Source organism: Brienomyrus brachyistius, chromosome 21 (assembly GCF_023856365.1).
Source record: "Brienomyrus brachyistius isolate T26 chromosome 21, BBRACH_0.4, whole genome shotgun sequence".
Lineage (NCBI taxonomy): Eukaryota > Metazoa > Chordata > Actinopteri > Osteoglossiformes > Mormyridae > Brienomyrus > Brienomyrus brachyistius.
Genome location: NC_064553.1, coordinates 6,446,681 through 6,472,010, shown reverse-complemented (window position 1 = coordinate 6,472,010; position 25,330 = coordinate 6,446,681). Strand labels below are relative to the sequence as shown.

The 25,330-nt window shown below is 43.7% G+C and overlaps 1 protein-coding gene across 5 annotated transcripts in view; it reads left to right on the top strand.

The window, feature by feature from the left end:
* plppr5a (phospholipid phosphatase related 5a) overlaps positions 1-23,593 on the top strand; it is a 36,172-nt gene extending 12,579 nt beyond the window's left edge. The window contains exons 4-7 of one of the 5 annotated variants that reach the window (XM_048989959.1): positions 3,592-3,768; positions 6,675-14,151; positions 15,113-15,276; positions 23,147-23,593. In XM_048989959.1, coding sequence (XP_048845916.1) covers positions 3,592-3,768; positions 6,675-6,950 — 453 coding nt within the window. In that variant the 3' untranslated portion in view covers positions 6,951-14,151; positions 15,113-15,276; positions 23,147-23,593. Of the gene's footprint in view, positions 1-3,591; positions 3,769-6,674; positions 15,277-17,059; positions 17,288-23,146 lie in introns of all 5 variants that reach the window. The other 4 variants (XM_048989958.1, XM_048989957.1, XM_048989960.1 and 1 more) reach the window with 4 other exon arrangements.
* Positions 23,594-25,330: the final 1,737 nt, after the last annotated feature.

Here is a 25,330-nt window from a genome sequence, read left to right as displayed (position 1 = left end):
GAGTTCTATACGGATGTTATGAATATTACTCATCAGATTCCTTAGATACCCACACAGTCCACGGGAGGGTCTCAACTGTCCACTGGAGGGTCTCAACTGTCCACTGGAGGGTCTCAACTGCCTGCACAGCGTTTGTGGCTTTTGAACAAACTGGATGTGTAAATTGCATACTCCACCCTTAAATGTGATTATTTGCATGTCATTCACATACGCCCTGACGCCCATTATCGCAACGGGGCAACGCGTAGCCTCGGAGAAGACGAGGCCTGTCACTACTTAGCCGTTTCCCTTGCAGGCTGAACTTCGCGGCGGCCAGATCTCGACGCTCGGAGCAAATTTTTTAGATCCTGCACTTTTAAGCAGTTTGCGTTAAGTAAAGCCTTCCTGGCTCTCAGCTGAGCAGGAAACGTGGCTTCGATACAGAATGAGAATTACAGTGTATCAATGGGAATGTGCGTCTCTGTGTAATTTTCCAGCCTTTCTGTAACTAGGCATTTTCTTTTCAGAAGCCTGGCTATTTAGCTGTAGGAACAGTGGTGCCGCTGTCGCACTAACATGTTGTTAAACTGGCATCGATGCTCATCCCGAGACTGATTCGCCCCCCTCCACCAGTCGTAAAAGCTTCTGCTGTAATTGATAAGGACACGTCGAAAGGAGAGAAGGGGCCATCGTCCATAAGTAGGGGAACTTGTTCGGGTTTCTCGCGATGATCTCACTTTCCACGACATTCGCACAAATGCCCAGTCATCGGATCGTTACCCTGACCGAATATGATTATCGGAATCTTGGGCAGCAAAGGCCTGGATTCGGCTTGTCAGGCCTGTCGCCGCGTTTGATGTTGAAAGCGGAATTGGACACGGGAGGCCTGTAACTGTGAGGAAATTGATGCCATTAAATCAGCAAATAGCTGCTTGCGATCGCTGGCCTCCCTGTCTCATGGTTTGAGCTGTCTGGCCGTTCTGGGATTACCTAGCACTAAGGGTATAAATGCAGTTCATGTCACCGCTCAAGAATCCAAGACTATGAGAGGAAGTCCGACAGCATGATTTCAGAAATGATAGCAATTTCTCAGACAATTAATGCAAAAAATCTGTGACTTACTGCCCAAAAGGCATTTTTTTACTCTTCTGATATTGGTGTCATTGGTCGATTTGTAGGCATTTTCAGTTCTAACCCAAGCTTAAACGTGCATGTATCACTGTAATGACGTGTTTTGTGTATCGGGCTGCCTTTGACAGTGTATATGTTTAAAGATCAAGATCTTTGCCATAGGAGGAAGAGGAGCAGATAGACTTTTGTACTGCGGGAAATTAATTATATATACAGTTTTCCTGTCAGGAAGATATGAATGTTTGCATGCGCGAGTTAATGCGCCGCGCTGATATGCCAAAGCCTCCCACCCTGAGCATGAAACTTCTGCTTCAAAGTCGCAGCGATAAGCGTCTATTAAAGCGTGTTGCACCTGCAGCTGCGCGAATAGCTGCGCAGTACCTGAGGCATTAAAATGTTTGTTTTCTTGTGTTTATTGCCGTCACCCGTGTTCCCTCACCTACTGTAAGGATCTTAGGGCTCCTGAAAAGTGCTGCGTAAATGAAATGCACGATTATTATTTCGGATTCAGGCAGCAAAGCTGCTGCATCCTTGTTCTTGTTGTTTTTATTTTATTACTAGTTTTCCTTGTAAAACATCCATCCATCCATCCATCCATCCATCCATTCATTCTCCAAACCTCTTATCCTACTGGGTTGTAGGGGGTCCGGAGCCTATCCCGGAAGCTATGGGCACGAGGCAGGGAACAACCCAGGATGGGGGGCCAGCCCATCACAGGGCACATTCACACACCATTCGCTCACACATGCACACCTATGGGCAATTTAGTAACTCCTATTAGCCTCAGCATGTCTTTGGACTGTGGGGGGAAACCGGAGTACCTGGAAGAAACCCCACGACGACATGGGGAGAACATGCAAACTCCACACACATGTGACCCAGGCAGAAACTCGAACCCGGGTCCCAGAGGTGTGAGGCAACAGTGCTAACCACTGCACCACCATACCACCTCCCCTTGTAAAACAACCTTTGTGAAAAGTGATATATAAATGTTGTTGTTATTAATTATCAGTCAATCTATTAATTAATTAATTTAATTAGTTAGTTAGTTAATGCTCATGAACCCTCCTTCATGAAAGTGAAGACATTTAACTTCTCCCCAAAACTAGGGGGTGAAAATACATTAAAGCCCCCCAAAGGAGATGAGTTCCTATTGTTTTTTGGAAGGTTCTATGTTGAACCCGCTATGACGGCCTCATAAATCTCCAGGCTGAATTCTCTGTGGCCCCGGGTGCCCGTGGTGCTGCGCTCGGTTCCCCCTCACCCGGACTGCGCGGCTACACTGATGGAGGGGCGCGTTCGCCCCCCTCCCAAAGCATCCTGCTTCTCCCCAATACTGAATGGTCATTTTTCCCCGGCTGTGACGTGTTGGGACGTTTCTACAATAAAGTTCGTGCACAAGGTCTTCCGAAAAGAGGAGCCTGCTCTCTGTAAGTGGTGCAGTAGCGTTGCTTGTCTGCCTCACTGTATGGCTGAGGTTGTCACACGCAATTTCCAATTCATTACAAGCTTTTTCTGATGATATTTCAGTGTCAGGCATGTTTAATGTGCATCCATCAATTCACCTTGTAGGTTTCTTATCTGACAAGTGAGACGCCCTCCTATTTACTCACGGCAAGGCCCCTCGCACACAGAAGGGAAGCTCTACGTCCAATTTCCATAACTGGTTATTTGATGTATGGTTATCGGTGCCTGGTAGCACGCAGCCCAACACGCTAAGGCCGATTCAGAGATGCCGGCTAAATTAGAACACGTTTCGGATTGGAATAAAGTGCACGGCAGTGCAGGTGCCAGGCTGCAGTGCAGCCAACGGAAGCAAACTTTGAATATAATTTCAAAACATTTCAGACGAAAGCTTCAGTTCCATCCTTGTTGACAGAATGCTGCAGTACGTGATCGAACTTTGGTCCGTGTGACAGGATGTCAGCAGAGCTGCGTGACTCGGAGCTGCAGCTGGGCCAGGGTCCAAACTGTCCTCTTACAGTGTTTAATTGTTCTTTATAGTTGGGTCATTCCATTTCGATTCAACAAGAAACGAGAAACTGAGACTTGACCGTGAGACCAAAAAACAAAAACATTTCTGAGACCTGGAAGGTGCAATTCAGGTGCCAAATTTCATCAAAATAAAAGATCGTGATGCAAAAACCTTTTGCCAAATTAAAATGGAATGACCCAGTTATGTTAAGATCGTGATTGTGCTTTATGCACTTCAGCGCCTTTGGGGGGGCTTCTTTCCCTTGCTGTAATTAGGAGCCATCCTTTCCTGGGTGCCATCTTAGATTTTAATAGCCGGTTCCTTCCCACTGAACAATCATCGGTCGTGTGTTTTTGGAAACGCGGCCCCCACTGCGATCAACCGCAGGCGAAAGGAACCCCAGTAACGGTCATTTGATCTTGTATATATCTATATACATGTGAGCACCCTCACATTAACAGAAAAAGGGGTGTGTCTCTGATCGATGATGTCACCCATGTTTTTAGATGTACATCACCTGCTCGGTGAAAGCAAAGGGCACCCGACTGGCCAAGCCGGTTCTCTCCCTGGGACTCATGTGCCTGGCCTTGCTGGCCGGCATCAATCGGGTGGTGGAGTACCGAAACCATTGGTCTGACGTCATTGCTGGTTTCATCGTGGGAGGGGCCATCGCCACGTTTATGGTAAGGAGGAGGTCCATTCAACCTGTCAGCGATGCTATTGACTCTCTCTGAGGGGGTCATCTTACCCATGGCACATACTGTACTGTGCAAAAGTCTTAGGCAGTGAAAGAAAATGTATATTGCACAGTTCCTGGAAATACTGGGGTGAATTAACAAGATATTTTCAAATTTCTAAGCTGACACACTTTGAGAGACATGATGTCATTGTTTTCCACCAATATGAAGTTAAGGATCATTGAAGCATCGTTTTCTTTGACTGCCTAATATTTTGGCACAGAACTGTACATGTGCCCTATTGGGTGCCTCAACGTTACCTGATATTGGCTTTTCAAATCCATCCTATGTATTTGTCATTCTGCTGATCATTGGCCTGTCTAGTATCTGTTTCTATTTCTATGCAGCGTTGTCAGGGAAATGGATCTAGATTAATGCATGACTCGAGGTGGCTGGGAGCAGGCAGATCCCAGATTGCTGCCCTATCTCAGCCTGTGAGGTGTCCCTCCGGCCTCCCGCCAGGGCGATGCGATCGCTCGTCTGATTTCTGATTTGTAAAAATGATTCTGTGCTATCGACCGGGGTTCACCAGTCTGGCAGAAGCCCCCATTTTTAAATCTGAGGACTAAAATGCAACGAGGCAGTCATTTGCTCGCACCTGGAGGCCCGGACCCTGTCTGCTTCCTGCTGATGGGAACACGAATTGAGGCCATGCAGGGGAGTTTGGGGGGGAGGGGGGGGCAGAGAACCGGGTGCTCCAGCTGTCCCTGTGCTTCAGTCAGCATGGTCCCGGCACGCGCCATGTCGCAAGGTCACAGGACTGCAGAGAAGGGAGAATTGATGATAAATCAAAGGGAGGTGCCGCGGTTTAATTTTCTTTGCTTTTTAACGAGCTCACGTAAAGGGAATTCTGTAATGGCTGTCTCCGTCTGGGATGTTCCTGGATGTTTGGGCCTCTTTAACCCCTCTGATGCAACCATATAACCAGCAAAACATTTTTTTCCCAGGGTCATGAAAATGGACCTGATAGGGCTAAAATGGAAAAGTCGCCCGGAAATATGAGAACGACAAGCTTTTCAATGGAGTGAGAGGGAAGCTGGAATCCTCAGTGGCCCCCTACAGCGCTCGAGAAACCATGCTGCGTTGGCTCACTAGCGCCCTCCGCAGGCGCTGTGGCGTCAAAAACCGGGAGCATACACTTTTGACGCTGATTAAGGGGCATCAACCCCTGATGAGCACTTAATTAATTCTGGCAGGTCGTTAAAAAAGGCATGCGGGCCTTCGTTATCGTTTTGACGGCTTGGTAGGAGGAGTGAGCGTAAAATGTGTAGGAGGCTCTGAAACCCCATATAGCGTTTCTGCCTTTGCCGTCAATAAGAAACTTTAGCACGCAGAGGCCCTTTGCTCTGAGGCAGCAGGAGGCAGTTAAGGACCCAGAAACAAACATCTGTCAGCTTCCAGGTCGTCTCTCATCGCCGAGCTCAAGGTTCACTGTTACTCTTGGTTCTGTTTGGGAACTTTCAATGGTTCTGCCTTTCTGTCATTTTCCTATTAAAAAATCTGATTAGCGAATTCAGCAGGTGAAATTCATTAGACTGACTAACAAAAAACGGACTGTTATTTCTGAGTGTTTTATACGTTCATTCTGGTGAAATATAGCGGGAAACAGAGGGTGGCGCTCCGGAGCACGTCTCTGTGATTGCAGGTTTGTCTGTTTGTGCCAAGACAGGGATTTTCTGACCTTATATGATCTATTAACTGATCCCGAAATGCACTAACCCCAAAATCTGTAAAAAGGTTAACAAGTCTGTTACTATATGACAGTGTCCTGTTACCTTATTGGTTTTAGTCACATAAATTTCACTATATAACTTGACGGACACAGGTTTTGCTTTACTTTAGAAGAACACATATCAGCAAGCATTAAGTGACTTTGCTTTTTAATTAATATCTTCTCTTTCAGCTGCTATCATATTGCACAGTGTGTGTCCAGTGCTCAGATTTTGCCCAGGGCTCCTGTAAAGCAGAGCTCAGGGCTGGAAGGATGTCTTTCTTTGGAGATGAAGCTCTGTACTTCTTTGTTTTCCTGCAAATAACACTGCACAGTCATGCAGTTTTTTTTCTCGTCTTTTATGTCTGTTTCTGACCCTTAATGGATATGCTTCCCCCAGGATATACCTCTGCCTCTTTCATGTGATGCCTTTCTCTTCTTCCACTTCCTTTCCTCTTCTGTTTTCTTTTCTTTCTGTTGTCATTACATGGAAAGTGTGATGTGCGATGGCGAGTTAGGTAACCTGTGAGCTACCCGTGAGTTACTGTGAGTTTACCGGTGATGCTCAGTCCGCTTCTCTGCTTTTCCATTGTGTATTGTTGTAATTATTACATTGTGGGGATCAGATTTCCCCACAATGTGATAAAATCCTGTAACTTTTTACCTGGTGGGGACATTTTTTTCAGTCCCCACAAGGATAACCTCAATTTTTATAAAAATCTGTGACTGCAGTCAAAAAAAAAAACAAAAATGCAAAAGTCTTGTATCTTGTTTAGTTACTTATGGTTAAGTTTATGGCTTGTAGGGCTTAAGGTTGTCATAGTTGTGTGTGTGTGGGGGTCAGTCATGTATATATTACATTGTGGGGACCAAATGTCCCACAATGTGATAAAAACCTGGTATTTTCAGATTGTGGGGACCATTGTTTTTGGTCTCTGTAAAGGGAAGCTCATTTTTATAAAAAATCTGTGACTGCAATAAGAAAAACTAAATATGACAAAAGTCTTGCAGTTTGCTTCGTCAAGTCATTGTTGGGATTAGGGATTTGCCCGTAGAAATGAATGGAGAGTCCACACAAAGATATGAATACAAACATTTGTGTGTGTGTGTGTGTGTGTGTGTGTGTGTGTGTGTGTGGAAGGTGGTTGGTGTCTTGCAGAAGTTCAAAGGGAAGCCGCTGCTCAGTGAAATACCTCATGAGGGAAGCATAGCCGACACTCCGGGCATCAGCCGGACAGAACTGGAGAGTCCGGGGGAGAAGTATGTGGCCACGCAGGTAGGGGCCCCGGGCCCATCCACTCAGGGGCTGATTGAGCATGGAGGATGGGTCAGGCAGGTGGATATAGGCACCACCGCCCTGAGCCCACGGGGCGGCCACATGTCACTGGGGGCAGTTGTTGTTTCTGTGGGCCTCTAAGAATCACTTTGTCCTTTCATTGTAATGCAAGTTTGTGGCCAACAGGGGGCGCTCACTACTAGGGGGCCCTATGCAAAAGCATGGTTTACATTTCCTGGTCAAATCAGTCCAGATGGTCTACATTTTGTATCGTCTGGGGGGGTTCCTGAGGACTGGTTTGAGAAACACTGGTTATTGTGTTGCTTAAAAACCTGTGAGTGAAGTAGCCACATTGCTTTCAGTAGCTTTATGGCCAAAAAGCCGTATGATCCTTAAGCTTAATGACCTGTCATAAGTATTGACATGTGGGCCTGATGTTATAGATGGAAAATGAGTAGATCTTGGCCACATCTGAGGATTAATTATTATGCAGCGTTGGAGCCCAGGCCTCGAACCCAAACTGTCCGCATCCCTGCTGAGTTTGCCTGCTTCCCCCCGACACAGAACCAGAAGCTTCAACCAGCCGGCAATTTTTACAAATATATTTTCATGTGCTCCCTGATCCTAAGAACGAGTTGATTCTCACATCCTAGAATGTTCTTGTTACCACAAAGCATTCATGAAATGATGGCTGAGTTCAGAATAGCATTTACAGTCTCAGGAAGGGAAGATTAAACTAAACCAGATGCAGGAGTGAGGGTGTATCCAGTTGGGGTATAACTCAAACCTGTATTTATGGTACCGTAGGCTTTTTATCTTCTAAAATCTCTGAACAGGGTTCCGTTATATAAGAACGATCTTTGTAATAGCTGTCCCCACTTTAACAGGCAGAGGCTCGAATCAGACTCAGGCTTTTTCATATAGCTGCCTGGGAATATAAAAAATTGAGAAGCGTTACGCTTGTGAATACAAATGATCCGAGGCGAAGCAGAGGCCCTTTTTCTGGAAGGGGTCCATCCGCACCAGATCTGGGAATCCGCGGGACGCAAATGAGCACCAGAAACACCAAGACCCTACACACCTGCTCACACTTTTGACAGCAATCCACTAAATGCAGTGCATTTAAAATAAATAGCCCTGCAGAGCTGTAAGTTAAATTTTTTATGCCAAATACAACATGTAACGTTATGTTTTTCCTTTTGGGTTTGCATCCATTATTAAGTTGGGTGGCTGTTTAGTCTTCGTCAGGGAGAACAGCTTGAGGCAAGAAAGTTTAAAACCTATAGAGAATTTTGAAATTAAACCAAGTCATCCTGCAGTTGAGTGATTCATGTATACCGTGAACAGACAGGCGTATCATTAGGCAGTCTGTACAAATGAAAGGTCACCTCATTTGATCTAAATGCACTTTAGGTTTATATTTGAATATGTAACTGTGAGAGGTGGACATTTCAGTTCCAGAAAGTACAAATCTAGAGCAAGATTTTGGTTTAACAAATCAGCTGAGTGTAAAGTAGTGATGGCCAAAAGAAGCTTCATGAACCATTAGCTGTATTTTTTGACCCCACTAGATGGCGCTCTTGGTTTGCTCTGAGGCATGCTTTGAGTCCTTTTTTGAACAGAGATATACCATATACCATATACCATATAGTGGTGTCAGAAATACAGCAAATGGTTCATGAAGCTTCATTTGGCCATCACTAATGTATAGACCCACAGTCACAAAGTACTCAACTGGTAGGTTGAAACAAAGTCTTGGTCTGGATTTTTACTTTCTGGACTGGAAATGTCCTTCTCTGGTAGCTTTTAACACCTCCCCTGCTTCAGGTCAGTCTCCCTGACATGGGGGTCGATAGCCAGTTCTCTGTTTTGTTACCCTGGACATTGTACTCCAATATATTTGTTACTTTGGTGCTTCAGCACATTGTTTTGTTTTATGAGATTTCCAAAAAAAGGTGAAAACTTGCAGCTTGGTGGATAGCGAGGCGCTAGGCCAGCGATATTCAAATCGCGGTCCTCAAGGTCCGAGCACACCTGATTTTCCAGCCTTCTTTTAGCTGTGAGCCTGGTGTGAAGCCTCTGACCAATCACAATCAGTAATTATTAAAACTAACTACCTGGGAGAAATGAAAACAAGGCCTGGATTTGGAATCGAGGTCCAGATTTGATGAACTCAGCACTAGGCCCTGGCTGAGATTGAAGTGTGAGTTGATGTTAGTGAGTATAATGTGTTCTTGGCTCCGGACAAAGGATGCCAGCCCCATCGAGATTTACAGTGCTGATTGAGGGATATTTGCAGGCATGCGGCAAAGGGGGGGGGGGACTGAGTGAATTAAAGTGTGATCCCCTTTGATGGTCCAAGTGCCCTTCTTTGATGATGCAAAATATCCCGACCGGGGACCTCCTCTCCATATATCACAAAAATGAGTTGAGGAGAGACCCCCTTCAATAATGAAAACTTACCAAGGTGGAGCCCCCCTCCCCACCACCCCCTACCTGTTGAAAAATCTGTGCACATCCCTGGATATTTGTGAAGGAGCAAGATACGACGGAGTGATAATCGAATCAAGAAGCAGGATTGGCTGCCGCCAATTGCACCGACAGTTTTAGCTGCACAGTCAGAAACCACAACGCTCAAATTCATAACGTACACCTCCCCCAAGTCAATTCTGCAGTCACACACAGGCTATCCACTATAACATCACCCAGGGAGCTGAATGGGGCGAGGAGACGCCGTAGCAGGGCCTGCTGCCGCCTTGGGCCCCTCCATGGTGACGCTATTCATCTTAGCGTGGCATGTTTGGCTTTATAAGGGCGAATGGAGCCCCTGTCTGCCTTATGTCGGCGAGCTGATGAATGACTGTGCTGTGTCACACCTGTTCTGTGCAGTCTGCAGAGGAGGCCTGCCCACATTATGTATTACATATGCTTATAGGATGGATGGATGAATACATGATAAACGTCCTGCATTTTATTCTCAGACCCATGATCGAAACTGGGAACAGACACATGACCTTGGCTTCAGTACCAACATATATGTTGTATATGCACACATAATATTCGCTGTATATGCATAGACACAAGATTATAATATTAAACGTTAAAGCACAGTACGTATAAAATGTATAAATTTCACTAAAATGATAATATAAAAATGTATATATATCCATGTTCTAGATTCATAATTGTATACAGATACGAAGGCTTTGCTATGCAGAGGTCAGGACACATCTATGAATCATCCCTGTTGTTTTTCTGTCAAAAACAGATGCATTCCTTTATGATTCACTTATGCAGAAGCCTGGGCTGATTTCTTTCTGCGGTTTTGGTTGTTCTTCGTTTCTATTGTCATTCTCTGCCCCTCAGAATCCGATCACCTTCGCCGAGGTCACATGACGCCAGTGCGGCCCTCCCCCGGACAGTTGGGATGCTGTTCATTCGCTGTAGCCGGAGTGTGAAGCCCGTTCCAGCGTATTTACATTGGTAACTGTATCCTCAGCAGGACCGCTGTGACATCACAGTCCGGGTGGCATTATTATTATTATTATTATCCATAACAAAAGAATTCTTATGTTTTCTTTATTTCCCCACTGAATCCAAGGTTAGAAATCCAACATTTTATTATCAATCCTCCCATGGCTTATTTCTGAACATGGAAATTCTTTCATGAAATAGACAGACAGGTTAAAAAAATTATTCCGATTAGGACAAAAAAAAAATAATAAAACACCAGGGATTGAAAGTATTTAATTGTAAGTATTAATTTCTAAATGGTTATTTTTTTATTTTATTTTATTTTTATTAAGCAAATTATACTATTGCATATTCCTGGTGAAAACGCGAATCAGTAAATCTTGCTTACATGTTGTGTAATGCAATCCGAATGAATCATTTCGTGCTTGTTAAGGTTTAACTTATTCAAGCGGAATTTGAAGTAAACAAATGGGAGAGACAGAATTTCCAGGAGAGAAAAGGCAACAGAGAGAAGCGTTTCCGTAGCATAATTTGGAAGGTTCACGTGACGTGGGAGACCACTCATTGGTGCTGGGTGGTTTCTCTTTTTATTCAATATGTCAAGCTGTAAGGAGATCGTGACGCAAACCCCTTTCTGATTGGCCTACGTTTGTCAGACAAAATGTACGGATCTATCCTGTCTCCTGTCATTTGAAAATGAAAGTGCTTCAGCTCCTCTTCTTCAGGCCATTTCAGCCTTCCTGAATTTCTCCTTAAGGTCACAAATTCAGCCCCTTAATCATCTTTTGAATTAAATGTGAAGGTCTATTTTTTGGCCAGGACGAATGAAGGGGGGGGGGCTCAGCCTTTAACCACTTAGCAATTTTCTACCCAGCCAGCAGGCTTCATTAGCGCAAGATAATAGTGCCACAAATATTCACAGTAATGTTTACCTAATGTATACCAGTAATAATGGCAGTGTTGGTCCTGAATGCACACTGGAAATTATAGTCATTGACTAGGAAAAGACTTAAATAGAGATATTTCTGTTATAGTTAGAATAATGTATGATGGCTTGTTAATAAGCACTTTGCTATGGCTTTTAGATGAAAGCTGGAAATGATTATTTTATTCAGAGATGTTATTAGACAAGTCTTATGGCTGGGGAGTAGCAGCTAGTTCCCAAGGCAGTGTCTGTACATTAATTAAATAAAGACAGGTCAGCTCTGGTAGGCAGTCAGTGGTTTGTGGTGAGTGGGATTCTGGGTAATTCCGATAAATATCAGACTGGGAGCAGCATACGGTAGTGGGGTTATATGCCTTATGTAAGGGCAGAGTGAAAAACCAATTTATTTGTCCCACCGCATAATGAGATCAAGCTCTAATCGATATTGTCTGGGTGTCTATGTGTTTATTTTTCTGGAGTCCAGGTAAGTGTTCGTGTAATGAAATTATGTGCGTTTCCCTTGTTCCGCAAAATGAAAAAGAGCAACTTCAGTAATCTCTTTGTTCATCCCCCTGTTTGTCAAGAAGCGGCGCGACATTTTGTTCTTGCCTATGGAAGTCCATACAGAAACACAAAAAGTCAACTTGTAGTCACTATTGTGAAGTGTCATTCGTGTCATGAGAAGTTACTGTGGTGACTGTAACTATGACATCACTATTTTGTCACCTGTACCCTCCAAGCACATCGGCAAACACCTCAGTAGCAGGGTATAGACATGCAATAGATTGTACAGAAGTGTAGCAGATATGACTGTCCATGTATATCCATTACATCTGATTATTACCTTTAACGTCGATGTTCTCGCTTTTAACAATCAACATGTAACTCATTTTAAAGCAATAATGTGTTACACTTAAATACTGACTTATGGTTCTTAACATGTCTGTGTTATGTTATGTCAGCATATATATTTTTTCAAAAAAATAAAACTATTTTATAAATGTAACCGGAAAAAAAATTCTGACTAATATTGATCATTGTTGGAATCCTTTTTCACTCTGTTCCTTAGGAGAACAGCTCTGCCCTTCCAACCTCTGAAAAGTTTCAAATAAATTGTGGTAAAACCTCTGAAATGTGTATGGATTGTCTTGTAATAGGTACCGGCAGGTAAAAATTTAAAATTGGCCCAGGTTAGGTGTAATAAATCAGATAAATTAATTAATATCTCAATAAAACAAAAAATTTCAAGTCATTGTCTTTAATGGCTTTTCATATTTGGTTGTTGGTATACCCTCGACATGACATTTAGCAACCTCACATTCTGCCACTGATTTGTGGAATTTCACTATGAATCTCTAGAAGATCTTCTTTTTCCAATATTTATGTTAGTACTTAGTTGAATGGGGCATTTTCCTCGGCTCTGTGAGAAAACTGAAGGTGAAATTGACCAATATTTCAGTTGAAGAAAGCTGAAAAACTGTTCCAATTCAATGGGTAATTCCGTCCAATTTTTGAAGAAATAATGACAAGACATAGTTATGGAGAAAGAGAAGGAAATATCCCTTATGTTTCAATGTGACATTTCTGAACAGAGAAACGATAAGTCGAATCAGGAGCATTTTAAGCATTTTTGCGCTTTACCTGCCAGAACCTTCTTATAATCAAAGTGGTTTTGTCACCTAATTCTCTACCTGTTGACCACCTGTAATTAATCTACGTATAAAGTGATGATGAGGAAAAACACACCGTGACTCTCACAGTTTGATTCATTCTGAGATGTAGTGAGAGACACGAACCAACCTATTAAAAACCTAATAGCTGTTATCGCTTCATAATTTAATGCTCTTATTCATAATATTATGTTTGAGTACAAAATCATTTCTCCTGAATTTTATTCTCATGATAATTCATATTCAGATTCTCCCTATTATTTAAATATATATATAATGTGTTGTACTGAGCCAACTAGCTTGTTTTTGTGTTACTTTTATGAGTACTTGACCTTTTACACTATATCTAAATAAAAATTTGAAAAATCAAATTAACTGTGTACACGTGTAAATAAAGCGGAAACCCATTTGAACTTTGGTAATTTGGCACTGGCGAAATGGCGAACAGCAGAGAGGAGGGAATTCGGGAAGATCCGGCCTTCATCAGCCTGTGACATCCTGCGTAACCGGGTCGAGGAAGGTTACCATGACGACCTGAACGTGACTTGGTAAAGTAGGAAAGAGGTTTTTGGATCTCATTGTGTGCAGAGAGAAAGCCAAACCGTTAATGGAAGAAGGAAGCACAGGATGGGAGGCAGGAATGGGGGGGAATTACTGTACGTCCAGGTTTCTCTGGACACGCCAGGTCTTTGTGCCTTTTTCAGAAATCAGTGGTTTGTCCAGATGTAGCACTGCAACCTATATGACCCAATGTTGCAAGTTTCAGTGTGGTACCAAGTGAAGAAAGAGGCACCACATTTCAATGTAGGGCAGCCACTTAGCATTATTGCACATGGTTTGCAAGACTCACGCATTTACTTTAAAAATTAAACGATACACACACCATTGGCACTCTCACAGTTTATTTTTTGTGTAAACGTGGAATTTGCTTGAAATTTAACAAATTTTAGCTTAGCGTTTTGCAACTTTTGTTGAAAAAAATCTTGTATATATGTATATTGTGTCAACATACGTCTGGGTTTCCCTGGACATGAATTTTTTGTTTTACAGGGTGGTTAGGGAAAGCTCATTAATATTCATGAGAGAAGCGCTACCTGATTGGTTGGTGAACGTGAAAGCTCATTAATATTCTGATCCCCAGACATGTTCTCTTTTTTTCATCTCACTAACCCTAGGAATGGGGACATGCAACACAAAAACATCAAGGGGAGTCAGGTGATGGGAAGGGTTACTGGATACGGTGCCCTGGGTGAGGTTTGGGCCGATCTTTCAGGTGAGAAAGTCAGTATTACATAATGACTGGTGACAAGGCACCATTTACCAGACTGCCATACTTAGCTTTAGCAGGTGATGTGCCTAATTGCTCTAATCACCTATTGAGAAAGATACATTACTGTCCGCTTCCTGTGTCTGATATATGCAGTGTTATATATACCGTTGCCAAGGTGACTATTTTCATCGGAGTCGCTATGTACAGTATAGTACATTTTCTCTGAGTGCGCATACAGATCATGCGGATATGCGGAATAATGGGTTCAAATAAAAAGTATTTTTGCTATATTAACTGACGCTTTTTCATTAACAGTAAAGCGCTGTTTGTATGAAGCCGATGAGATGAAGAGACCATGAACTACTGTAATTAATCATGTTTTTTTAAAAGTATTACGATCTTCTCTTTCATTATGATAGATGATTGTAACCATCCATCTTCCAATCGTTCATCTTGGCTGGGCTTGCGGATTGGGTGCTTGCATCTGACTCTAAAAGCACAGCTGAGAGATATATTTTTAATTTGAAGACATGCCTCATTAAAGAGCTTGAATTTGTTGTGGTCCTGCTCCTCCTCACGGGGAAAAGGTCACCGCTGCTCTCATGTAACTCTGTCTCAGGCTATCGCTAACGGTAACGCTAACGGTAAGGCTAATGCTAACACTGACTCTGGGCTTTGGGTACAGAGTGGTGGGAGGGAAGGGAACAGATGTCCTGGCTGCTGGCCTGTTGCCGTTGGCGTGTCCTGAGGGTCTCCCCTGTTTGCTTTTGATCTTCGCCCCCTAACTATAGCCCTGGCTGGACTGTCTCTCTGTCGCCAGGGGCCACTGGTGCCGCCTCTTGGCCGGTTTGGGACAGCGTGTCAGAGCATGATCCCGCCTTTGGCCGATGGCAGAGAGATCCGGCTACAGGAAGGTAACCAGTCTCTCCAGGGACACACATGCTGTTCATGGCTTCTTTCGCAGGTAAACTTTCCTTTTAGAGGAAGAGACAGGGGAGGAGATTGACACAGCCCCCCGACAGTGGGAAAACCCCGGTGGACAGGCTCTCATCATCTGTCAGGGCAGATCTGAGTGGCCGATGTGTGGGCAGCTGGACTCGTGCTCCACTGGGAACAAAGTGCAGATCGGTGAGCGATTAGTATTCCTGCCCTGCGCCTGCGTTTGCCTATTAGCAGACATGCTAATCAGAGTGTGATAGGTGACTGTGGTTATGCGCTCCACCTTAACATATGCGTAAGCTGTCCTCATTTTCCTCTTATTGGCGCCTCTCCATCAGTATTATTTTCTCTTATAAAACAAGGTCATTGATTCATTAAACCTTCCAAACATTTTGTAATTTTTATTTATATTTAACTCCCAGATCCTTATCTTGTTGCCATAATTACATTCTGAATAAACCACGCTGTACGAGGCAGAAATGTTCTTACTGTATAAATGTCTTTTGAGTTTCACAAGTAGCAGTTAATGAGGTTTAATAATTGAGAATTATGATGCTTTTTTCCCAATGGGCTTCTGAATTGCGTTTAAAATTAACTCTGCTTTGTGATAAAAGTATGAGAGGTCAGTGAGTTACCCTATATAATATCCAGAAAATGACTGCACCTGCAAAACTGTTAGAAAGCAAATGAATACACGTTCAGTCTCACCCAAGTAAGAAAAATATGCAATTTTGCCAAAGGCTTTAGTAAGATGGGAAAAAATGTACGATTTTTCTGACCAGAGAAATATTCACTCCTGCAGAAGCCAAGTTCATGTAATTTTCAATCCAAATGAAAACTTAATTTTGAAGTTAATCAGTTGAGTGCTCGGATACAGTGAATATTTGCAGAACCTGTAGATGGAAGGAAATGAGCTCATGGTGCCCACATGTGCTGAGATTATCAGTTGTTATATTTTTAAACACAGTGAGCAATATGATAATCGATAGTAAGTGAATTAAACGCACCCACCTCTGCCTTCAAGGCTTAATCATCCCCATCGAGTGATAGAGCCAGCAATGAGATTTAGTGCCATTTAAATAATATCAATGGCTTTGGCATTCGGCTTTGACATTTCTTTTAATTTTATGACGAAGACATTATACTTTTTTTTTAAATAATAATTTGATTTATTTGTGGAAAATCGTAAACCGGTGCGCACTGATGAGGCTCCCCGCAAACAGACCAAATTCAGTGGGCGCTGCCTAAAGCCTTTATGAATACAGATGTCCATTATAACTGCATTATGTTGGGATGTGGGACAGAGCCTTAAGCATCTGCTATTTTGAATTCTAAACCTTACAGATGCAGAGGCTTTGCATTGGACACAGGGACATATTTGCAGTGAATTCATCTGGTTCAGCCTGTTCGCTTGAGATCTGCCTCTGGCGCTAAAAAGCAGTAATAAATGGGTCCTCGACGCTATTTCTGCTTAAAAATAACATCATCTGAAGGTGGAATCAGTGTCACGTCAAACCATGAAATCATTACTCCTTTCTAGTCTCGGTAAGATATGTTCTGCAAGTAGATAAACCGTGGAGTCGTTTTGTTAAATGCGGTGTGCGACCTCTTGTCTGCCCGAACTGGCTGTTGCGGTGGACTCATAGTTTAGATCTGGAAGGCAGCTGGACAGGGTATACTGTTGTAAAATCACCACTAAATGGACATGTGCAGATGGAAGCAAATGAACACCCTCTGCTCTGTTTTGTCTGAGTCACAAAACAAATGCAAGCCTTTCCCGTGAAAACTCAAGAGCGCACAGAAATAGAGCAGGAAGGCAAAAATAAGTAACAGGTAGAGATGTTGAAATTGTCATCCCGCTTAATCTGAAAGAATGAGAAAAATAACCCGCTTTGTCGAGCTGAACTCGCTGTATTTGTCCAAGATACGCGGTAAAGATCGACGTCTTTCATTGCTCTCTTTACCGGTGCAGACGTAAATGAAAAGAAGGGAATTAAAAAAGAGGTCGCAGTCAAAGGGATGTTCTCCGGTCTTACAAGAATAAGCTGAGCTCCGTGAAAAGGCCCCAGCAGGAGAAATTGCATTTATATCCAACAACAAACATGGAGAGTGCTGCCCATTGTGCCGAGACCGTGGACTGCCATGGGCCCAGTGTGGACTAAGTGCTGGGATTGCAAGAGCACATCCTTGAGGGACTATAGTAAGTGCACCCACACCAAGAATGAGAGTGACATCTCCGAGGCATACAGATGTGCGGTGCAATGCATTCTGGGTACTGGGCAAGTCATAAAGGAGATACAGTTTGTTTGTGGTGACCATATGTGCCCTTGAGAGGTAAAGTGGGCTGTCCCACAAAAACAAAGTTTTCAGAAAATGAGCTCCAAAGTTTAATTTTTTTGCAAAAAATCAGTGTGCCTATACCCTACAATTGATATATATCATAGGTAGCACAGAGGTGTGACTTAGATAATAACAACTTATCCAACTGAAAATATTCAATAAAAAGGGGGTAGGGGTCAAAAATGTGGGATAGCCCACTCTACCTCTCAAGGGCACATTTTGTATTTGATGGTCATTGTAATGTTCTGTTAGCATTATGTAGCATGAGGAAAAACAATCAATCTTTTCATTCCATTTGGGTGAAATTTAAATGAAAAGATATCCAATAGTATGCAGATGAACAAATGTGTAAAATTACATCTCTGCCCCAAGTAATTGGCCCATTATTCTAGCTTAGAAAGAGAATCGTTTTGTGCTGATGGTGCTGCAGTACTTGTTAAAAATAGGCTCCCTGGATGCAGAAATCTGATCAATAAAGCACCTTTAGATTAAGATTCCGCTTGTAGTGAAGCTCACTGTGGTATCTGCCTCTGCCTTTACATCCGTCCACACGGACATGCTTCTAGTACAAGTATGTGCTGACTCTGTACAAGATGCCTGCCATCGCATGTGGGTGTATTTTCATTCAAAATATATGCCTGCACTGGTCTGACAGTCTGCGATGGGCTGGGCCCCCATCCTGGGTTGTCCCCTGCCTCGTGCCCATTGCTTCCGGGATAGGCATCTGGACCCCCCGCGACCCAGTAGGATAAGCGGTTTGGAAAATGGATGGATGGATGGATGGTCTGACAGTGGTGCTGTGGTTGGTATGGCTGCCTCACACCTGTACAAACTAGGGTTCGAGTCTCTGCCCCAGCTGTCTATGTACAGTCTGCCTGTTTCCCCCGGGCTGCTGTGGGCTTTCAAGTCCAAAAACATGCTAAGGCACATCCTGGGTGATTCCCTGTCAGGTGTCCATTGTTTCTGAGATAGGCTCTGCAACCCTGTGTAGGATGAGTGATACAAAATAGAAAAGCACATATTTCTATAGGAATCTCTGAAACAAGAGTATATTTGGCAAAATTAAGGTTAAACGGAATACAACTGGTTTTAATTGACCTGTTTTTCTATATGACATCAAAGCACTGTCTCAATATAAAGGAAATGCTCTGTGTCCCATTCCTAAAGCACGCCTAAGATACACGGATCAGAAGTTGGTCACAGCTCCTACTGAACTCCCATCTGGATTAAGCGGACTTGATGTTCCCCTCACAGCTGCTTGTCTCTGGCCCGGTCGGGGCGTGAGAGGTTCTGATGCAGCGCAGAACCAGCACCAGAGCAACTCGGGACGCCGGTGAGGGCATGAATCCAAGGCTTGGGAAGCGACAAAGGAATTAAATGGAGAGTCTTGGTGCTTAAATTACAGTAGAGAGTAAAAGACACTCCCTCCGTCCAGTTGTGATGTTTTTATTGATGTATAAAATAATCCTGACAGGATACAGACTCCCTTCTCTTCAAGCATCTCTAAGTTTCACAGTTCGTCTAAATGTTTGATGCGTCACTGTGGTTTAAAGGGGAGGTGAAGTGCATATCAGTCCATCATTCAAGGCGATGACCTGACAGGAAGATGGACTCGTTTCTGGGTGACAAAGAGCAGCTGTCCTTTACGGGAGAGATAAGACTATACAGCATTTTTAACCTGCATCACGTTACTGTTGTGTGAGATGCAAGTGAGATTTTCTACAGTAAGCTGATTGAATTTGACAAGCTAAATATTCTTGTAAGGGTGTGCATGTAACTGTGTGTGTGTGTGAGAGAGAGAGTAAATTCTATCAACAGTGAATTTTATCAAGTTCATACAAAAAGATGTGTTTGTATAGTTCAGTACGTAAGGTTGCAATGCAATCAAAGCCGACCACAGCATAGAAATAGTAGAAAATATTAACATATTAGTATGAAAACGATGCAATAATGCAGGCTGGTTATGCCTCATGGGGTATATTTTAGATTACAGGTGTTAAAGAGGGATTGGGTTCAGGTTTAACGCTTTTTCAGTTTGTGTTTCCATGAACTGCAGGGCTTCCTGTTGGTGGGGGTGGGGGGGGGGGGGGTGGGGGATCTGGCAGACGCTGTTACTCCAGGCCTCATTGTGAAACTGCTACATGACGCGACTGAAATGCGCGCTGTACTTAGATGTTTTGGCGAGTGGCTCAGCATCAGAGACACTGTATGTGAACGTCCACCTCTGTGTCCGGACTGACCACCGATTAACATGCATGTCCTCATGCTACTACACACTGCCTCCCCCCCACCCCCCAAGCAGAGAGCTAACAGCTCCTCTGGGCTGGGAATTAACCTGACTACTCGACGTGCTGAGCTGGCCGTTCTCACCGCACTCGCTGGCGCTACGGCCCCCGTCCCACACGCAGGGATAAGACTAAAGAGGCACTGGGACCTGCTGTGTTAAACAGTCTGTGTGTGTGTGTGTGTGTGTGGGGGGGGGGGGGTGCATTTTCATACAATCTGTTTGCTTATATGGATGCTGTGAAAGTCAGAAAAAAACCTGGAGATTCTTCATATTTGGGAGGGAGATCTTTAAATAAAATGAAAAGGGGGGGGTTTATTTACAGTGTCATTAGCAAACAGTAGAATAGAGGAAGACAGAGGAGAAGGAAAAGTGAAGGGGAATGTATGCGGAGGTGGCTGTTAATTGAATAATATATTGTCTCCGTAGAAAGTACCATCCAGTCAGACTGCAGATGCGCAGTGCAGCATGGATCAGTCTGCATAATCTGAGGACAGTGTTTTTAATTCCTTGCAAGCCCAAGTTATGCTGTATAATGGGTCCTTGACAGTGAGCTTATGCATTATTCATCAAATTTGTTACACATGGGTAAGCAGCCATGTTTTTTTAACTAGTGTTGGGATGCAATAAATTTTATCTTGGAGGACTTCTGCGTTTCACAGCTAGGAAAATAGCACACCATTTTGGTATGAATTACAATTCAATGCAAAAAGATTAGCCTGAAAACATTTCGCATTTGCTATGTATTTGAGAACTTCCATCCATCCATTTTCCAAACTGATTATCCTTCTGGGTCGCGGGGGGTCCGGAGCCTATCCCAGAAGCAATGGGCACGAGGCAGGGAACAACCCAGGACGGGGGGCCAGCCCACCGCAGGGCACACTCACACACCATTCAATCACACATGCACACCTACGGGCAATTTAGTAACTCCAATTAGCCTCAGCATGTCCTTGGACTGTGGGGGGTAAACTGGAGTACCGAGAGGAAACCCCAAGACGACATGGGGAGAACATGCAAACTCCGCACACATGTGACCCAGGAGGAGACTCGAACCCGGGTCCCAGAGGTGTGAGGCAACAGTGCTAACCACTACCGCCCCTATTTAAAACCTTTAAACATAGTTGCATATGTTTGTAGACATGATTTGAAATAAAGTATACGAGTGACACGTGAATAGTGATGTAAATTACAGTTTGTTTTCAAATTCAGTCGATGAAATTCGAGGTTGATGAAATTCACACACACACACACACACACACACACACACACACACGTACACACAAACACATGCACATGCAGGTATACCTATCCTTATGAGGACCACACGGATATACTTATCCTTATGGGGACGACAACCTTAACCTCTACCCAGCCCTAACCATAACCATAAGTAACCAAACAAAATATAGTAAAACCTCACTAGTTTATCATGTTAAATTTTCTTTAAAAAATTTCCTCATCTTGCAAAACACTCGCAAACCAAGTTACTCGCAATCCAAGGTTTGACTGCACAATAGTTTTTACATTTTTGTCTCCATGTTTGTTATATGTCTCCATGAGGATATGTATACCCCAGTGGCGGCTGGAGAAAACAATTCTTGGTGGGGCTGACATACCAAAAGATTTCCCATCCTAGTCCAATATAAGCATTCAAATGAACAGTCAGAAAATGATTACTGAGCACCCATTAATTCATTAGTTGGCCGGGTGATATTCATTTCGGGCTTGTTGGGTCCCAGCTCCTTAATTTGGATTTTTTCCACCATCGTCCTTCTCACAAAAGGGTAATTCAATAACGATCTCACGGAACTTGCTGGAAGCTGCCCCTCAACTGTCGTCGTCGGCATCATCTCTCTCTGACTGACTGACCTGAGAGCGATCCAAACCTTTCCCGCATTTTCTGTAGCAGGGGCGAAATTTCCAGCACCCCAAAACCATTTAATTCGGCGATGCTGATAGGCGAAATCTTTATTGTATTCGTCTAGCAACCGTACATGATTGGCTATTTCACTGTACTTCTGGGGCGCTTTGATGAGCATCAAAGAAGAGAAATGATTGGTGGAAATCTGTCGGTGGAAATTCACCGTTGAATGAGCGTCATTTGGTGTAAATGTTCTTTAAATAATTCAGATTGCATGTAGGCACTTACTATTAAGTAACTATTAAGTATCAACTGACATTGATAAAATATATATATATATATATATATATATATATATATATATATATATATATATATATATATATATATATATATATTTTATATTTATATGTTTTGTATCGGGGGTGGCATGGTGGTGCAGTGGTTAGCACTGTTGCCTCACACTTCTGGGACCCGGGTTCGAGTCTCTGCCTGGGTTACATGTGTGTGGAGTTTGCATGTTCTCCCCATGTCATCGTGGGGTTTCCTCCGGGTACTCCGGTTTCCCCCCACAGTCCAAAAACATGCTGAGGCTAATTGGAGTCACTAAATTGCCCGTAGGTGTGCATGTGTGAGTGAATGGTGTGTGAGTGTGCCCTGCGATGGGCTGGCCCCCCATCCTGGGTTGTTCCCTGCCTCGTGCCCATTGCTTCCAGGATAGGCTCCGGACCCCCCGCGACCCAGTAGGATAAGCGGTTTGGAAAATGGATGGATGTTTTATATCCCCCACCCCCACATCTGGGATGGCGGTGTCCCAGCGCCCCCTATGGGCCAGCCGCCACTGGTAAACTCGCTCACCCCTATCTGCAAGAATACTTAGCTTGTCAAATTCAGTCAGCTTGCTCTAGGAAATCTCACTTGCATGTCACACAACAGTAACGTGATGCAGGTTAAAAATGCTGTATAGTCTTATCACTCCCGTAAAGGACAGCTGCTCTTTTTCACCCCGAAACGAGTCCATCTTCCTGTCAGGTCATCGCCTTGAATGATGGACTGATATGCACTTCACCTCCCCTTTAAACCACAGTGACGCATTAAACGATTAGACGAACTGTGAAACTTAGAGATGCTTGAAGAGAAGGGAGTCTGTATCCTGTCAGGATTATTTTATACATCAATAAAAACATCACAACCGGACGGAGGGAGTGTCTTTTACTCTCTACTGTAATTTAAGCACCAAGACTCTCCATTTAATTCCTTTGTCGCTTCCCAAGCCTTGGATTAATGCCCACACCGGCGTCCCGAGTTGCTCTGGTGCTGGTTCTGCGCTGCATCAGAACCTCTCACGATCCGACCGGGCCAGAGACAAACAGCTGTGAGGGGAACATCAAGTCCGCTTAATCCAGATGGGAGTTCAGTAGGAGCTGTGACCAACTTCTGACCCGTGTGTCTTATGCGTGCTTTAGGAATGGGACACAGAGCATTTCCTTTATATTGCTTTGATGTAATACATCATGTGTATTTTGTATATGATTAATATTTTCTTGTCCATGTGCTTTTCTATATCTCAGATCCAGAGTCCTGTGATGGATCATCTCTGAGAGTGACCCAGTACTTTCCCCCAGTGCTGAGAACGCTGGGGGTGAAGGACCCGCATTCGGCATTGGGCCACGTCCTCTGAACCTCAGGCGGAAAGCAAATGCGGTCCCTCCGGGCAATCAGAGCCTCTGCACAATGAAATATGAATGAAGTCATCAGAACGATTGTCTCCGATTGGCTGCTATTGAGTACTGCTCTATGGGTCATCGATTGTGTTGTTTTTTTTAGTAAATTTTATTGAAAGCAGTAAAAAGCAATGGCATCATTCAAACTATTATGGTAATTGCATATCGGTGGACATTTATATTAAGACATTGTGAACCTTTAAGTGAAAGAAAAATAACTGTTTTTTTTATTTCCATAATATAGTTTTCCACTGCTTCACAATGGAAATAAAACCTTGGTTTTGGTAAAGTTAATTAATCATGGTCTGTCTTGCTGGAAGCCTTAAATTATGACTTAAAACTGCAGCCCTTCTTGCATGTCGCTCACAGGTTTTTTTTTTTTTTAAAAGAGGTCCCAGCAATGGTCTTGTTGCCATGGCGTCTCCATGGCAATCCCCCGAGGTTCCTATATAACAGTATCTATCGGCAGTGCACGGGAGTGTATTATAAACTCAAGTTAATAAAACTTACTTAACATTTTTCCCCATATGAAAAATCTACTAAACCACCAAAGTTTCTGTTTTTCACACGACCGTTTGTACTTCATCATAATGTAAGTTAATGTGTTGTTGATGATTGGGACAATTTAGCTGCGTTAGCTGTTAAGAGGGACTAAGAATGATCCCCATTGTAGTGATCTTCAGACTTATCCACATATCTTTAAATACCTGCCTTTAAAGCCTCTTGAAAAATGTATGTGCATGAATTTTAATATTTTTGGCCAGGCCACCAGGTTAGGAGAAAATCAAATTTAATATACGCCTTGGAAGCCAAACGCATATATATTGAACTCCTAGGAGATTGGACCTTAGCTGAAAGGGAGTCTATGAACTGAATGGGCTTAATATAGGCATGTGCTGCTATTAGATATTCAAGAATAGAATGGCAGCTTCGGGTGCAGAAGATGGTAGCTAGTCGGCCGGGTAAGGAATCTCATCCCTGGGCACGGTCTCCGAAATGCCAGTGTATTTCCAAAGCCAACACGTGCTTTGCTTTAAGAACATCCCACTGCGTGTCACTGTAAGCTTTCTGGGTTGGTTAGTAGGCAGTAATTAATGGCTTCATTTATCACCAGGAGAAACACAAATCTCATCCCCTCAAGGAGATCAATTCCTTTGCAAGTCTACAGCAGTGGTCCTCTTCTGTCGCTTCTGTCTCCCGGTTCGAAATGTTCAGTTCAGATCAGTTGATGGGGACAGGATCTCTCATGCCCACGCAGGTAGCAGGAGATCAGTGTAGGGCACCTGCACTGTCACCGTTTGTGCATGTTCTTCGAGGGAGTTCCGGTGTTCGCTGTCAGACAGAGATCGTCCTGCGAATAGCCACCCAGGTTTGTGTAAGATAGCAGAGATAGCGGGAACTGACAGACAAATGGTGAACGAGCTGGGGTGGAAGTGAGCGTCCGCCTGGAAATGTCATACCCCCGGCCAGCCTCTAGGGGGCGCAAGGTGTGATGGTGACGGTGACTTTGGTCGAGTGGCCACACAGTTTGAGAACCACTCAGTAAGCTATAGCGTTAACATAGAATTATTGGGCTTCCTGGTCCTTGTCTCCAGCGCACAACCAAGGCAGCTCACCGGGAATTCTGCTGATTCTACCACTAAGCTGCTCTGGGATGGTACACTGGCGCGTGTGGTACTTCCCAGGACAACTGCCTTCAAAACCCCTGTCCACATGTGTGTCCTTTCATGCCATCAATTGCTAATGTGATGCACACCTCTGGAATCATTTTATATCCTCATCCATCCATCCATCCATCCATATTCTGTACCTGCTAGTCCTATTCAGGGTCACGGGAGGTTGGGAGCCTATCCTTGAGGCTACGGGTGCAAGGCAGGGGACAACCCAGAACTGCAGCGCACACCACTGGCTTGCACGTGTACACTTACAGCTATATGCTAACTCCAATTACAAATCTCCTCAGCGTGTTTTTGGACTGTAGGGGGAAACTGGAGCACTTGGCTAAAATCCCACAACGATACGGGGAGGTAC